Raw genomic sequence first — 17,782 nt, 5'->3', positions numbered from 1 at the left:
AGATATATGGGTAAAATAAATAGTAATATACATTAGCTGAGAAGTTCTATTTCAGGCAGTTGCTTTAGCAAATATTTTAGATATAGAGATTTGAAGTGACTTCTGAAGGAGAGGAAGTTTTTGAGCAAACTTTTCAAAGAGGGAAGACATTCTAAGCAAAGGATTTAAACTCCCAAGAATGAACAGGGGACGTCATAAAACAGAGAGCCTTTAAGTGTGATACGGTCATATAGCATTGGTCATAGATCTAAGTTGTGGCTGGTGTACAAATGATCTTGCCTTCTTTTACACAGGCAATGGGAAACTCCAGCTTTGGAACACAGGATAGAATCTACAATTGCTATTTGGGAACTTTAGCTGAAAAAGTGGGGTGATATGGAATAATTAGTCTGAAGGCAAAATCAATTCATCCTCTTTGACTCCCCAATACTCTTTGTCACATTTTCTTATTTTATTTTCTTCAGAGGACTTATGATTATTTGAAATGCTCACTGGACTCTATTCTCCTTAAGATCAGAGCCCTTGCTCCTTTTTAATTTTTGGTGGCCATACTGCGTATTTGTGGAGTGAAGTAATTCCTGCGTGAATGAATACTTGGTAGACTGTAGTAGGCCTGGTCTAGTTACAGCATTATGAGGGAAAGAAATTCAACATTATTGCTGTGCTACATCATTCTAGAAGATACTGTACACAGATGTTGAATACTAAAATTTGATTATTTTCTTCTTGCATATTTTTTGGAATGAAACATTTTAATTTCGTAGAATATTATTGTCACAAGAATGCCAGTTTTTGCCGATTTGCTGTTTCCCTTAGTTTCAATTTTTTGAAGTTAAAATGTTCTTTAATTGTCATGTTACCTGTTTAATGATTTTTTTTTTGAAACTTAGCATTGTTCTCTTGAGGTTTATTAGTGTGCAGAGATGTTCAGACCTACTTAATTGTTGGTGCCCATTCACTGTGCAAAGGGCTTCTTCAAAAATCAATGTTGAATATTTACCAGTAATATTATATTCCATACAACAAAAAGCAAATCAGATTTTAGGACTTACGCTGGTCTTTACTATTTTTATTGTTGCAATGAGGCACTGTTTTAACAGATGAGGGGGAGCAAAAGCTCTGTATTCTCTGTTCGTTCCTCTAATAAACAGAGAGCATGTTCTCATTGATGTCACAGCTTCATTTTACCAGCATCTTAAGCTCTTTCCCTCCTTAGGCCTTTGTGCTTGCTTTTCCTGCTACCTGAAATGTTTATTCTCTAGCTTGTTTTGGTGGTGTGTTTTTCTCATCTTCGGGATTTGAGCTTTAGAGTCATTTTCTCTGAAAAACCTAATTCTTGACAGTCCATCTCCATAGATCCTCCATTATTTTCTGTAATACCATTTATTTTCTCAGTTTATGTTATTATATATTTTATAGATTTTAATTACTTATTTGGTTATTATATGTCTCCACTAAAATATTAACTACATGAGAGCGGAAACCTTAGAAATTAGCTCAGTTATTGCCATTAAGTGCTCTGTGAATAGTTTTTCAGTGAATTATAGTAAATTAAATCTTACTGAACCACCAAAGCTTTAAAAGATTGTGATCAGACACAATGCAGTATTGAGCAGATCCTTCCAATGATCTGTTTTTGTACTGTGGTCCGATAAAATGATGCCCTTAGGGTCTTTATGCTAAATAACCTCAGATTATAGCCCTGTTTGTATTTTATCCTTTTAAATATATATATATTAATCACAGCAATATTATGTGCTCCTTGTTAATAAGAAAACAAAAAGTCTAAAATGAACAACTACACTCCTTAGCCTTCACACTCCTCTATGTGTATACTTGGCCATAGGCAATCATATTATTCCTTTGTATTTTCTTCCTCTGGTGACTTTTTTTCTTCATATTTCTAAATGTTATTCTTATAACAATATTTCATAAAGCAGACTTGATCTTCACGTTTCTTTCTATGATAGGTAAGTGTTTAATTCAGCTCTCCTTATTTGTATAGCTTCCTAGTTCTTTTATTATTGTAACAATAAATAGCATCCTTCTATTTCTTGTCCATTACCTGTAGATCACTTCTCTTATTCCCTAACTGGTCACGTGAAGATTAGTAAGCACACACTTTCTTCTCACCTCTTCCCCTCTTTGGCCTCCCAGACCCTGTTAATTATACTTTTACGGTGTCAAGGGTTGATAGCATTTACATTCCGTACTGTTCAAAATAATGAACCTTTCTCATTTCCAATTAACCAAAATTATGATACATTTTTTAAAAAAAGATTTTATTTATTTATTTGACAGAGACACAGTGAGGGAGGGAACCCAACCAGGGGAAGTGGGAGAGGGAGAAATAGGCTTCACGCTCAGCAAGGAGCTTGACGCAGGGCTCCGTCCCAGGATCCTGGTACCGTGACTTGAGCTGAAGGCAGATGCTTAACGACTGATGCCCCAATGTTATGATACATTTTAATTTAGATCTTAAATATTCTTTTTTTTTATGTATTTCCTGGACCAAATATGTCTTACATAATATGGTCTTAGTATCTTCCAACTTTTACTGATTCTTGTAATTGCTTGGAATATTCTTATCTTAAAGTCCAATTAGATTTCTGTTCTAATTTGTACTTTATAACTTCTTAGTTGGATCACAGTTTTCTTACACATCTTCTATCCTGCCTTCCTTAACCATAATTCTAGTTGCCTTTTCCCTTTCTTATAGCATTTCTATCATACTCCCAAGTTTTCTCATTTTTCTCATTCAAAATTACCTTTCTTTCTGTTAAATCCCAAGGTAATTTCATATTCCTTACATTTCTGAGAATATGTTTATTTCAAACTTAATTGTTGGGCTTGATACAGACTTCTACATTGAAAATAACATGCTCTAAAACTCTGAAGGAATTGTTCAGTTATCTGCCAATATCCAGTGCTGGTAATTACCTGTCCAATCCCAAGCTCATTGTCATTGTTACATATTTTTTCCTCTGACATTCTTTTTATCTATAATAATCTGAAATATTACAATATGTCTGGTATTGGGTCTTTTCTTGTTTTTCTTACTTAGAATCTGGGTAATAATTGTAATTTGAAGACTTAGTCTCCTTTCATTGTATTATGTTTCCAGAAATATTTCCTCTATTCTCTCTTGTATTTCTGGGTCTTCTCTGGAAGCTGGAATTTTTGGATTATATCTGTAAGTCCCTTTCTCCCTCTTTTTTTCCAGTATATTCCACCTGTGTCTTTTTTATTCTGTAAATTTTATTTAACACTATCTTCTAATATTGGTATTTAATTTCAACAAACATATTTTAAATTTTAAGTGCTTTTACTTTCTTTGTTCATTTTTTCTATGATGTTGTGAATTACTGTTGGAAGAAGCAGGCTGTCATGGGCCCTGAGCATCCCTGCATGTTCTTACTTGTTTTGCCAAGAAGGCAGAGGCCTGACTGCTCTTTACCTGGGCAGTTTCTCAAGGGCGTATGTGCAATGGGCGAATGTGCCTTAAGGAATGAAGTAACGTCCCCCACTGAACAAAGCACAGGCTTTATCTCACTTATTATATAGAAACAGTAAGTCCCTCAAACTCGGTGTTCCCCTCTTGGAACCCAGTTAACTGTGTGTGCTGGCATTCATGAAGGACCCCTTGTGTCATCCGTGAGACTTGGGGGCAGGGGTAACTGATGTGAATGAACATGAGGTAATGAAGTCCTTTGTCAGCGACCCAGCAGTCTCATCTTTTCTGCCAGCTTCCATGAAACAGTCACAGGGTAGGTTGTTAGCTTCCGTGTAAGATAAAATCTCATCCTCTGCGCAGTTCTTGACAAGTTCCTCTCACTTTTTCTGAGTATATTAAAGTTTCTTTTTAATGTTTTTGAACTACTTTAACTTATGTTTCTTCTGAAGGTGGTTTTGTTTGGGATTTTCTCCTTTTTTCGTTTTTTGTTTGTTTGTTTGTTATTGTTGTTTGGGTTTTGTTTTGTTTTGTTTTTATTTTTTTAATTTTTATTTATTTATTTTTTTAGTTTATTTTTTATTTATTTTCAGCATAACAGTATTCATTATTTTTGCATCACACCCAGTGTTCCATGCAATCCGTGCCGTTTTTAAATCATGTTGTGTTTTCTTCAATCACATAAGTTTTTTTTTTTTTTTTTAAATAATCCAGTCATTTAGCTAACATAGGAAGTAACGTCCTATGAAAGACTAACATAGGAATTGTTTGGGAGTGGTGCAGGTGGTTGGATCTTCTATTCCATATAAAGAAATTTAATTATGATCTCTGAACTCCCATTTCTTATCTCCAGACTCTGCTGCCTCTTAATCCAGCATCTTTCCCAACTCTTAGCTGCACTGCAATCTCCCTTTGTGATTGTACTTTCGCCCTCAAAACTTCTCCGCTAGCTTTCTGTTTTCCAGGTATTTCTTGAAATCTCTTATCTGCTGCTGACTCTACTCCAAGTCTTTGTGTTATTATGAGGTTATACATTTTTATATCTTCCATTTTGGGCAAGGGAGGAAATAAACTCCTTTCTCAGTTATATGGAGGTAACACACTTTATAAAAACACGTTTTAATGATTACCTGTTGCCTCTTGTTTCTATAACTGTACTTAACATCCTTCTAGCAATGCCATATATCTGTTTCTACTCCAACGCTACTGGCAATAAAGAAATAAAGATTTATAATTTGGAAAATCAATAAAATATCCAATAGAAAATCAAAATAGGAGTGAATAATGTTCATAGAGGAGGGCTTATTTGTGGCATGTGGTTTAACTACGAAGGCAATTTTTACTTACTACTTTAGTAACCTTGAATGTAAATGCACTTTTAGATAAATGAAATATATAAAGATGCCAAATAACGCGTTTACAGTTTTAAAAATGCCTATTATTTTTGTTCTCCGTTAAACTGAATTGCCCATACTCTTAAAAATTGCTTTATGTCCTTTACTAAAAATCATCTGAAGATTTAAGTTATAGGTTTAGGGGATGCCACAAACCCTGGAGTTAGAGTTGTTGATTATTTAAAGGGCCATGCCAGACTTTTGGCCCACACATTTTCCATTGCCACCGTTCAACTCTGCCTGTACATAGTACAGTAGCAGTTTTAGCAATGCAAATAGATCAGTGCAGCTGGGGTGCAGTAAAGCTTTATGAACAACTAAATATGAATCTAAATAATTTTTACATGTGATAGAATCTTTTGTTACAACTATGTGAAAACATAAGATCAGGGCTTGCAGTCTGTACAGAAAGTAGCCAGATTTGCCAATGCTGGTGTTAGAATTACCTGTTTCATTAACAGCTTTGTTAACCCTGGACTGCTGATATGTCTTAACTCTGCCCCGTTCTCCCCATCAGGCAAGCTAATGAAGAATATCAAATACTGGCTAACTCCTGGCGCTACTCGTCTGCCTTTTGCAACAAACTCTTCTTCAGTATGGTGGACTATGATGAGGGGACAGATGTTTTCCAACAGGTAAAAGAGTTATTTTATTTTGCTAATATATTTGGATATATAATATATATATATATATATATATATATATATCTTATTTTGCTAATATATTTAATAGGGTTGGTCATGGTAGATAACTTATTGTTGGTCAAATAAAAATACAATTCATCGAATAAGTTAATAACTACAACACATAGTTTTAATAAATTCTGTAATGTGATTAAAATAATTTTAGCCAATGTTATCTTTATCATTGCACAGTTTTTGCTATTAGTATGGTAAACACATTCCGACTTTTCCATTATAGAGGAAATATGTTTTTTCAAGCGTATAGTGGTAGTTTACATGCATTACCCTTATTTTGACATTTAACTATACTGGGTTTAGGTGACATTTTGCATAAATTTATGGAATTTTATAGAAATTCAATGTAATGTTTACTTAACCCTCACCTCTTCCAATGTGACAGATAAGGAGAATTTTACATGTAAAGTAATAAGTATTTATTTGAAAGTATTCTCTGTTATGGAACTGAATTGTGCCTCCCGAACTCATATGTTGAAGCCATAACATAGAAGTGACTGTATTTGGAGAAAGGGCCTCTAAGGAGATAATTAAGGTTAAATGAGATCATAGAATGGGACCCTGATCCAATAGACTTAACTTAAAAGGATAAGAAGCAGAAGATAGCAGGGAAGTATGTGCACAGAGAAAAGGCCACGTAAGGACACTGCAAGAAGACAGCCATCTGCAAATTAGTAAAAGAGGTCTCATCAGAGACCAATTCTGCTGGCATCTTGATCTTGGACTTTAGCTTCCAGACTGTGAGAAAACAAATTTCTATACTTTAAGCCACCCAGTCTGTGGTATTCTGTTTTAGTAACCTGAGCAGACTAACGCATTCTCATTTACACAGTCTTCTCTGTAGAGCAAGACAATGAATTGCAGCATAAGGATGTTGGTTGTCATCGATTCTGTCATGGTCATGTCGTCATCACTGCTAACATGAAGTGCTCATGATCCAAGCACTTCGAAGTACTTAATGTATATTCTTCATTTGGTTTTACAATGATCCAGTGAGAAAAATAATGTGATCTTCATTCCACACATAAGGAATATCAAGTATGGAAAGGTTGCTTTTCTAGGTTTACAAACTTAGTGTAATATAGGGCCAAAGTTCGAGCTCAGTGGTTTGTCTCCCAGAGCTCTAGTTCTTATGCTATTCCCCGGCAGCCACTAATATTTTTGTACTTAGCACTACATGATCAGTGCTTTTCAAATGTAAAATTTATTGTAGTACATGGCATTGATTAGTTTGATCTGTTTTATTTTTCTCACATGTGACACTCTTTGACATAATACTATATCAGGTCATGGAAAAGCATTTAGTTCTGTAAAGAATCTAGCTTGCTAATTATATATGGGCCATTAGTAAGTATTTTTGCTTATTTGTTTCCAGATTGATCATGCATTCATCTTTGCCAGTTTCTGGTTGAATAAGAAATTCCTTTTTTTTCCTTTTGCGTTCAATACCCTTTATTCTTGGTCTTTTCTGTTAGTATTCCTCACTTATTTCTTCCTCTGTAAATTTATTTGTCCTTTGGGATGTTTCCTTCTGTTCACCTGTTCAACAAATGTTACTGACTCTCTACTCTGTAGGATCAGTGGATTGGTGAGAAACATATATAGCTCTTCCCCATAAAGAGCTTACAGATCATGGAGCTGATAGTGATACTACCATAATAATAAAACACACAGATATATATACACACACACACAGATCTTTCTTGATTTACATTGGGGTTATGTCCCGATAAAGCCATTCATTTTAAGTCGAAAATATTGTAAGTCAGAAATGCATTTAATACACCTACCTACTGAATATCATAGTTTAGCCAACCCTATCTTCAGTGTGCTTGGAACACTTGAATTGTCTACAGTTGGACAGAATTGTCCATTGTGATTTATTGAATATGGTAGTCAAAGTGAAAGATAGAATGGTTGTTGGTATATCAGTTGTTTACCCTCATGATCGCATGGTTGACTGAGAGCTGTGGTGCACTGCGCCTGGTCAGCATCATGAGAGAGCACTGTGTTGTGTATCACCACCCCACCAAAAGATAAAAAATCAAAATTTGAAGCACAATTTCTACTGAATATGTACACTTTGCAACCGTTGTAAGGTTAAAAAATCGCAAGGTAAACAGTCGTTAAGTCAGGGACCATCTGTAATTTCAAATGACTTTACAAAGGAAAATTATAGTACTATAAGAACCAAATACTAATTCATGGAATTTATACGTCTCCATGGACTCTCAGGAGAATTGACCTTAGAAATCATCAGGTGAAGTGCTATTCATTATATATTTGAATTCTCTCTGCCATATTAGGAAATAGCTGTCCAGGTCCAATGTGCCTGCGAGAGCAGAGGCTTCAAGCCCAAGTATCTCTCCTGGCCAAGTTTGTAAACTAAGTATTTGAGTTGAATTATGGTATCTTTATATATGTACTACATTCTTAATATATTAAACACGTTGGTTCTTTACTTGCGTAATTACATATGTTCTCTCCTATTTTTATAAAACAAAGTCTTTCTGGGTCATTTTTTATAAAGTAAGTCTTTAGTGGAAATACTCTGATTTCATTTTCTCCTAACTACTGTTAAAAAATAAGTTCAGCAGAACACTATGCTGTTGATTTCATTGTTGAGTCAACAGTATGGTGTGGATGAGGACTTCAGCAAACTGGAGCAAACTTGACCTCAGAGGGATACAGCTTGTTCTAGCTGTGGTTAGCAAATGCAGGGCACGTGTAGCTGGAGTTGCTTTTTTCAAGGAGAAACCCAAATATGAATTTTATATGAAATTTTTCTATTTTTAAAATGTGGGCAACTAATTCAAACTGTGTGCTGAATACTGACCATACAGGCTGCAGTATATAACCTTATAGATATATTGTTAGATATAATTATTGAATTCTTTTGTATGCTTTAGACATAAGATTTTTTTTAAAGTTTGACAGATATGAAAGTTGACATCAAGATTGTTTTTACTTGAAAACTTTCCTCAGGTTAATTTTGATTCAGCAGAATTCTGAATATAGAACTGTTTTGTCTTATCTAAAACCTAGCCTCTGGCTTAGCAATAAGAGTTATTTTAAAAATGCATAAAAGTTATAGCAGTTAGTGGTTTTATGGGGAATTATAATATACAAAAACAGGGAAAGTACATATTTTGCTTTATTGAGAACTAAAAGATTTTTAATGCTAGGTTTCTTTTCTTACTAACTATGGAACCACATTTTGTTGAAGAGCTCTTTCTGAATTGACATTTTAAAACATTGTGCTTTCCGAAGATAATATTAACAGGAATGATAAAACTTACTGGGGTATTGTTGGGAAAGTAACTTCAATTATATTTGATTCCCATATTGAGGCTAAGTGAATGATAACAGACCGATTAGTTAATGATTGTGGTGTGTTAGAAGCAGGTGTGGACTAGCAATAAGATCTGTATTGTACCCTGCTTTGTGTATAGTCTTGGGGAATTTGTACATTTAATGAAGATGAAAGCTTTGAATAGGACTATTTTTTAACTCTCAGATTTTTAGATCTTAAACCTTAGGAATTTGTTCCAATGCAGAGAGTTTTTACTTGTAATATGTTATTTACATGTTGGCTCTCGCTATCTCTTGTGCACCCACCATGGAAACACACAGTAACAAAATCTGGCATTGGAAAAAGCACAGACAAGAAGGCAACTGGTGACTGTGGGTTTTGTTCTCTTTAACCAGCCTTCTTAATGTACAACAAGCAAGCCCACTGTTGGTACAGCTGTATCTTTACTTTGGTATGACAGTTTTTACTTTGATTTCACTTTTCATTCTCAGTATTGTGAAATGCTGAGCTATACTGCCTGTCAGGCCAAAAATCTATTAGTGTTTTATTTGAGGCATTTTTCATAATTCCTTAGCAGTGAGAATTTAATTTATATAATTTTTATAGTTTGCCACTCAGTGCAAATTAAGGTAACATTTGTTTTAGTTATTCTTAATAGGCACCATTTATATCAAAGCAGTATTCTATTCAATACAGTCTTCAAATGGAACTACCTATAGAAAAGAGTTGTGAGATATAATCATTGTAAGACACTTGACTTAATAGAGCAATTGAGCAGAAAGAGATTATCATTGTGGATTTCTCCTGTAATCTGGTAAATTCAGGTTGTTTAGAACAAAAATGCTGGTTTCTGATATAATCATCATTTTTAAGAAGACTTTAAATTTTTAATAGAGAATTTAATAATTTGTCATTAATGCTCATATGCCTTTATATTTTTCAACAAGTGCCAGTACTTTTTCTTTAATAACTGCTTAAGTGAAATAGTACAGTATATGTGAAGGTTTCGAGAACTTAGTCAAACACACAAGTTTTTTTTCAGTCAGTAGTATATTACAATGAATAAATACAATAATTAAGCTCTGGAAAGCCACTTGAATTTTCATAATAAATTCTATCTTTTTAAAATTCATGCAGAAAAAACCATAAAATGTTAGATTAATGAGATATAAACATTGCTGCAATATTACATTTAGTATTTTTTATCTTACGTTTTACAGCTCAACATGAATTCTGCTCCTACATTCATGCATTTTCCTCCAAAAGGCAGACCAAAAAGAGCTGATACTTTTGACCTTCAAAGAATTGGATTTGCTGCTGAACAACTAGCAAAGTGGATTGCTGACAGAACGGATGTTCATGTATGTTTTTATTCCCTACAGTTTTAATAATAGACTAATTAGTTTGGTTTGTTACAGCACTGTAGTAAGGCCAAAGGATTCTTAAAACCACTCTATAGAATATTTTTCCTTGTTTAGAGAAAACCGTGTGGTAGCATAAGCTGAATTTTGACTGAATTAGGTGAATTTAAATGGTTTTTAGAATAATGGTATATTGGTATTTTAAGAACCATTAAAAAGCACACAAGTTGGCAAAAAGTAATTTCAGAGACTAAAATATATATGGAATATTATTCAGAGGTATTAGTAAAGAAATTCTAATTAAAAAGTGTACTTTTTATTTAGCTTTTGGGCAAATACAAATGATATACTACTTTTCATGAACCATGTGAGAAAATATGTATACTGTTCTTTGAACTATGGAATAACTTTCTAAGTGTGTGTAATGTCTTTATGTTATGTAATTTAACTAATTCTACTTCTAGAAATATAACCTAAGGATATAATTAGGGATGATTCAAATACTTAGCCATTGAAATATTTTTTAAATAACATTCATTGTAAATGGAAAACAATTGGAAGTAAGTGAAATGTCTAAATATAGGAGACTACTTAAATGTACTATATAGTATGGCCAAAAATGGTCTGCAGGTATATTTGACATAGAAAGCAGCTCAAGGTTAGAAAAATAGCCTTTATAGTATGATCTAGAATTTTGTTGTAAAGCATAAATATAATGTAGATATGTAGAGAGTTTATTCAGGAAGTAAACAAACAAAAATCTTGATGGTAGTTAATGTCTATGCGGGTGGGCTTAAGGCTGCTTTATTCCTTCATCTCACCAGAATTTTCTATAGTGAACAATTATAACCAGTAATTTTAAAGTACATTTGTTCTAGAATATGCAGTTTTTACCATAAGGTGTAAACATATTTATTCTTAGTCAAGATGGGTGTTTGACATCATTGTTAACTCTTGTCATCTTTTTTCTGTAATCATTTGCAAATATTCGGTTCTGCAGTGATAACAGTTCATACAAGATACTAAGTGTAACACTGAAAAAGTACTATTAATTCTTTATAAGAGTTACTGGATTTTCATCAGATATGATTCTAATCTATTGATAATATCTACACTTTAAGTTATATGATAAATATACTTTTGTTAAGAAATATTTGGAAATAATTTCAACCTTTAAAAAGTTTCACACATGAAAATAATGCAAATAGTACCAATGTGTACCTTTATCAAATTCCCCCATATACTTTTTACCCCTTTTGCTTTACCACTTTATTTCCCCCCACTCCTATCGCCCTATATACATACTTCATAGACGCACATATATTTCTTTTCAGAAGGTGAACTGCATTTCCTGAGACATACATAAGAACAGTACAGATATCACCTTCACAGATTTACACTGATGTAATATTTTTATTTGAGCTACTATCCATATTCTATTTTGTCAGTTGACCTAAAAATACCCTTTAATAGCATTTTCATGCCTCCAGTACAAGATCCGTTCTAGAGTTCGTCATTGGATTTAGTCATCAGGGTTTTTTTAGCATCTTTTAATCTGGAATATTTCCATAGCCCATCTTTGTCTTTTAAACGCACTGACATCTTGAAAACTTTTTCACTTTTTAAATAGAATGATCCTCATTTTATTTGCCTGGTATTTATTTTTTTCTGATTTTTTTTTCTGATTAGATTCTATTTACACATTCTTAACCATAGTACTACATAGGTCATGTTTTGGTCATGATATCTGTCTTGACTCTCATTGATGATCTTTAATTTAGATTATCTGGTCAGAGTGTTTTCCATTTCTCTGCTGTATAATTACTGACCCTCCTTGTAATTAGTAAGCTGTCTGTGTGGAAACACCTGAAGATCAGAGAAATATCATACTCCTCATCAAAATTTTTACCTAGATCTAACATCCATTGGTGATTTTTCTTTGATCCAGATTTTACCTAATTTTACTGGTTGCAAAATGATGATGTTCCACTTCTCCTCCCTCCATATTTCTACTTAGCCTTCAGCATTTTACTGTGAGCGAGAATTCTCCTCTCCTACCTATCAGTCATTGGTAGGGACTCATGAGTTGCATTTTTTTCTCCAGTGGTTAGTAAGTTACTACTATACTTTAAATATTTTGGTACTAAAATTGTTCTAGATTTGACTAGCAGAATCTTCTTTATGCTGGCTCTTGTGTCGGTGTGACATCTGTCATTTTCTTTTTTTTTTTTTTAAAGATTTTATTTATTTGACAGAGTGAGTAATTGCAAGGCAGAGAGGCAGGTAGAGAGAGAGGGGGATGCAGGCTCCCAACTGAGCAGAGAGCCCGATGCGGGGCTCGATTCTAGGACCCTGAGGCCATGACCTGAGCCGAAGGCAGAGGCTTAACCCTATGAGCCACCCAGGTGTCCCGCTCTCTGTTATTTTCTCTTGAGCATTTTCTTACTTTCCTGACATAATTTCCTGACATAAGATATTTCAGGCTTACCTACCTAATCTGCCCTGTGTAGCACTCAATTATACATCTCTTCTCAGAGCCTTGGTTAATTTTAGTAAGAAATATTATTAGAACCAAGATCTGTATATACTTTGAAATCATGATTTCATAACAATGCCATCTACTTTTTAAAAACAGCTTTTATGTTTTAGTGGACACCATCAAGAAAATGAAAAGACAACCCACAGAAGGGGAAAAAATAGTTACAAATCATTTTTTGACAAAGGACTTATATCTAGTATGTATATAGGAATTTTACAACTCAATAATAGACAATGCAATTAAAAAATAATCTGAATAGACATTTGTATAAGGAAAATATACAAGTGGTTAATAAGTAAATGAAAAGATGCTCAGCATCATCAGTCATTAGGAACATGCAAATAAAACCTACAGTGACTTAGTATCTCATACCCATTTAGGTTGGCTGGAATCAGTAGATGAGAGACAGTATTGGCAAGGAAGTGGAGAAATCCGAATTCTCATATACTACCAGTGGGAATGTTAAATGGTACAGCCACTTTGAAAAACAGTTGGGCAATTACTCAAACCAGGAAACATAGCATTACTATATAACCCAGCAATTCTACTCTTAGGTATATACCCAGGATAAATGAGAATGTGTACCCACACAAATTCTTGTACCAGAATGGTTATAGCAGCATTATTTGTAATAGCCACAAGGTGGAAACAACCCAAATGCCTATCAACTGATAATTGGTATCAAATTGTGGTATTTCTATACAAAGGAATGTTCAGCCATAAAAAGGAATGAAGTACTGAAACATGCTATAAGAAGAATGTTGAAAACATCATGCTAAGTGGAAGAAGCCAGTTACAGAAGACCATGTATTATATGAAAAGTTTAGTAAAAGAGTAATCTGTATAGACAAGAGTAGATTCATGGCCTTTTAGTGTTGTAGGGTGAGGGGTATACCAGAGGGATTGCTGAAGGGTTTTCTTTTGATGTGATTGGAATGTTCTGATGCTGACTTTGGTGACGGTTACACAACCCCCTGAATATACTAAAACTATTGAATTGTACACCAAGTGAATTGTATGGTATATGTATTATATGTTGGTAAAGATGTTAAAAAATGTTAAAGATGTTAAAATGTCCCAATTTGGAATAATAAATAAATTACACTCCCATTTCCTCCCCCTGTACTAGATGATCCCATGTTTCATAGGTGAAACACAGAAGTTGTGGGTTAAATATAGAGAATGTGTGTGTATATTAACTGGTTAAATATAGGGCATGTGTGTGTATATTAACTGGTTATCTAAAGCAGGTCTTTTTACATAGCCAAAATGTTGGAAGCCATATGTTTTTGATTTGTAAAGAATAAAAGGAGTCAGTTCCACAAATGAAAAGTAGAGTATCACCTTTCTGAGGTTTTGGAATTGAAAATTGGAAGGACTAGGATATGGTCAAGAGAAAAAACAGTTTACTTCATTCAGCTCTAAAAATTTTCATTGCATGATTGCAGATTCGAGTCTTCAGACCACCCAACTATTCTGGCACCATAGCTTTGGCCCTGTTAGTGTCACTCGTTGGCGGTTTGCTCTATCTAAGAAGGAACAACTTGGAATTCATCTATAACAAGACTGGTTGGGCCATGGTATCTCTGGTATGTTATTACAGTATATTTTTCTCCTTGTTTCTTTGTAAATAGTGTAAGTTGTATGGTTGCTGATTTTCAACAAAGGTGTCAGAGTAATTCAGTGAGAACAGTCTTCAGCAAATTGTGCTGGAACAGTCAAATATCCTCATGTAAATAATGAACCAAAACCCTTAGCCCACACCACATATAAAAGTTATTCAGAATGGATTATGGTTCCATGTGTAAGACTAAAATTATAAATCTTCCAGAAGAATACAAAATCTGTATAACACAAACAGCATAAATCATGGAAGAAAAAATAAATAAATTGTACTTAAGATTAAAATATTTGTTCTTTAGAAGAATCCATAGACTCAGAGAAAATATTTGGAAAATACATGCTTATGGGGCATATATCTAGAATATGTGAAGAATTATTGCTACCAAGAAGATAGAAATCATGGTTTTAAAAAAACAGACAATGTATTTATAGGTAAGATGGCATATGTACATACTAGCCTTTCTCTCCTGCTAATAGAACTATAAACCTAGAGTCAGTGCAAAGCTGCTCAGGTATTTGGTGTTTCTAAAAAGTAAAGGTCAGCCAGCAGATCAGGTAAGAAAATCCACATTCAAGATGACATTTAATTAGCAGATAAAAAATAATCAACCTTCTACATCTCCTATTTTGGTTTTCTTTGACTTGAGTTTGGGCAATTTGGAGCAGACAGAGAGGTATCTTGGAGATACCTCTAGTTCAGGCTCAAGGACAGTAGAAGAGATTCTTGTGTTTTTTGTTTTTTGTTTTCTATTTTCTTGTACCTCAATTCCTCAGGCAATCCCATGGTAGAACAGTAGAGACCATGAAAGCAGTTGGCAGTGGAAACTGTAGGGGCCAAACTCTTAAAGTGGAACCTTCCTCACCATGACAAAATTAGTAAAAACTATTCACCAAAAGAATTAAAAAGTCAATTTTACTGTTTAATAATTCAGAAAATGGGCAAAAGATTTGATGTGATGCTTGACCAAAGAGCATAGACAAAGGGCAAAAAGGCACACGCAAAATCTATGGTAGTGAACTCAGATCTTCTGGCTTAGATGTTCTTGTGGTCCAGTAAAAGTTTCTCTTCTGTATACTGGCATATATCCTGTGAGCCACCTAAGGCAAAGTGACAGGGTCCTGTTAAAGAAAATACTGTACTCAGGAGCCTCCATTTTATGGTTGGTAATTTATTGATTGATTGACTGCAGTACTTGTAGGCAAAAATCCATGTTCTGCACTTGGGGATAAAAAAAATAGAGAAAGGGGTTATGGTCTTCCACTGCTGGCTTTCAAATAGCCATTCTGATCCCTCTTCAGTTTGAGACACTGGATAGACGTTAAGAGCTTGAAGGATATGAAAGGCCCTTGTGGGGTCTTCTGTGGAGAGCAGGATGTCAATGTTGTAAAATAAGGGTGTACAACTGAAAAAAAGGAGAAGGTGGCCTGGTTAATCATGTAACACAAATAAGTACCCTTTCGGAGAGCTGCTGCATTGAGAACCCACACTGCTGAGTAAAACAATGTATAAATCTAGATACGCAGGCTTTTTGTTTGTTTGTTTCTTTGCTATCTATAAAGAAAGGAATCCCCACCTCATCCCAACTTTACTGAGGAATAACTGACATACAACATTGTGTGAAAGTTGAGGGTATACAGTGTGATGATTTGATACTTGTGTATACTGCAAAATGATTACCATAATAAGGTTAGTTAATACCTTTATCACCTCATATAAATTACCTGTGTGTGTGTGTGAATATTTAAGATTTACTCTCTTAGAAATTTCCAAGTATATAATATAGTATTTTTAACTCTAGTCACACTGCTATAAACAATAACCCTAGAACTTACACATTTTAAAAATGGAACTTGTACCCTTTGACCAATATCTCCTTGTTTTCCCCACTTATAGCTGCCGGAAATCACCATTCTATTCTCCCTTTAAGATTCTGCATACGAAGGAGATCATAAAGTATTAGCCTTTCTTTGTCTAACTTATTTTACTTGGCGTTATGCTATCTGGGTCCATCCTTGTTGTTGCAAATGGCATGGTTTTTTTTTGAATGGCTGAAATATGTGTATGTGTGTATATATGTATCATACACAATGGAGATACAGATATATGTACACACACACACACACACACACACACATATCCATCTGCCAATGAACACTTAAGTGGTTTCTATGAATAATGATGCAATGAATATGGAGGTACAGATCTCTCTTTAGGATAGAAATATGATGGCTTTCAGATCCATACCCAGAAGTAGGATTGCTGGATCATAAGCTCATTATATTTTTAATTTTTTAAGGAAAATCCATGCTGTTTTCCATAGGGGCTATGCCTTTTACCCTCTCCCCAACAGTGCATAAGTATTCCTTTTTCTATATCCTTGCCAACAACTGTAACCTTATCTTTTTGATAATAATCATTCTAATAGATATTAGGTGTTACTTCATTGTGATTTTGATTTCCAATTCCTTGATGACTGGTAATTTTTGACCATTTTTTCATGTACCTGTTGGTTATTTTTACGTCTTTTTTGGGAAAATGCCCATACAGGTTTTGTGCCCACTTTTTAATTGGATTTTTTTTTCTTGAGTTCTGTGAGTTTCTTACACATTTGGACTGCTTTTCCAACATACGATTTACAGATTATTTTCTCTTATTCTGTAAGTTACCTTTGTATTTTGCTGATGGTTACCATTGCTTTGCAAAAGCTTTATAGTGTGATATAGTCCCATTTGTTTACTTTTGCTTTTGGTGTCCTATTCAAAATATTGTCAAGACCAAGGTCAATGAGCTTTTTTCATATGTTTACACCTTTAATCCATTTTGAATTAACTTTTGTGATTGTCATAAGATACGTGTTCATTTTCATTCTCTTGCATCTGAAGATCTACTTTTCTCAGCACTTTTTATCAAAGAGACTATGCTTTCCTCATAGAGTATTGTTTATTCCCTTGTCAAATACTTGTTGTTTTGCCATTTTGGAATTTATTTATTATTATTTTTTTAATTTTGTTCAGTTATCCAGCATGTAGTAATAACATCGTTAGTTTTTGATGTAGTGTTCAAGCATTCCTTAGTTGCATATAACACCCAGTGGTCATTGCCACACAAGCTCTTCATAATACCCAACACCCAGTTACCCCATGCCCCTACTCCCTCCCTTCTGTAACCCTCAAGTTTTTTTTCCTGGAGTGCAGAGTCTCTCATGGTTGGTCTCCCTCTCTGATGTCTTATTGTTCAGTTTTCCCTCCCTTCCCCTGTGGTCCTTCCTCCCTGCTCTTCCTTATGTTCCACAAATAAGTGAAACCATATGATAATTGTGTTTCTCTGCTTGACTTATTTCACTTAGCGTAATCCCTTCCAGTTCCATCCATGTCGAGCAAATGATGGGTATTCGTCCTTCCT

The 17,782-nt window shown here is 34.2% G+C and overlaps 1 protein-coding gene across 3 annotated transcripts in view; it reads left to right on the top strand.

Moving 5' to 3' along the window:
- TUSC3 (tumor suppressor candidate 3) overlaps positions 1 to 17,782 on the top strand; it is a 252,664-nt gene that overhangs the window by 129,887 nt on the left and 104,995 nt on the right. For all 3 annotated transcript variants that reach the window (XM_059155978.1, XM_059155979.1, XM_059155980.1), the window contains exons 3-5: positions 5,363 to 5,480; positions 10,077 to 10,217; positions 14,205 to 14,345. In XM_059155978.1, the coding sequence (XP_059011961.1) occupies positions 5,363 to 5,480; positions 10,077 to 10,217; positions 14,205 to 14,345 (400 nt within the window). The remainder of the gene's footprint in view (positions 1 to 5,362; positions 5,481 to 10,076; positions 10,218 to 14,204; positions 14,346 to 17,782) is intronic.

The sequence above is a fragment of the Mustela lutreola genome, chromosome 18, assembly GCF_030435805.1.
Source record: "Mustela lutreola isolate mMusLut2 chromosome 18, mMusLut2.pri, whole genome shotgun sequence".
In the NCBI taxonomy this organism is placed as follows: domain Eukaryota; kingdom Metazoa; phylum Chordata; class Mammalia; order Carnivora; family Mustelidae; genus Mustela; species Mustela lutreola.
This window is presented reverse-complemented; position numbering and strand designations above follow the sequence as displayed.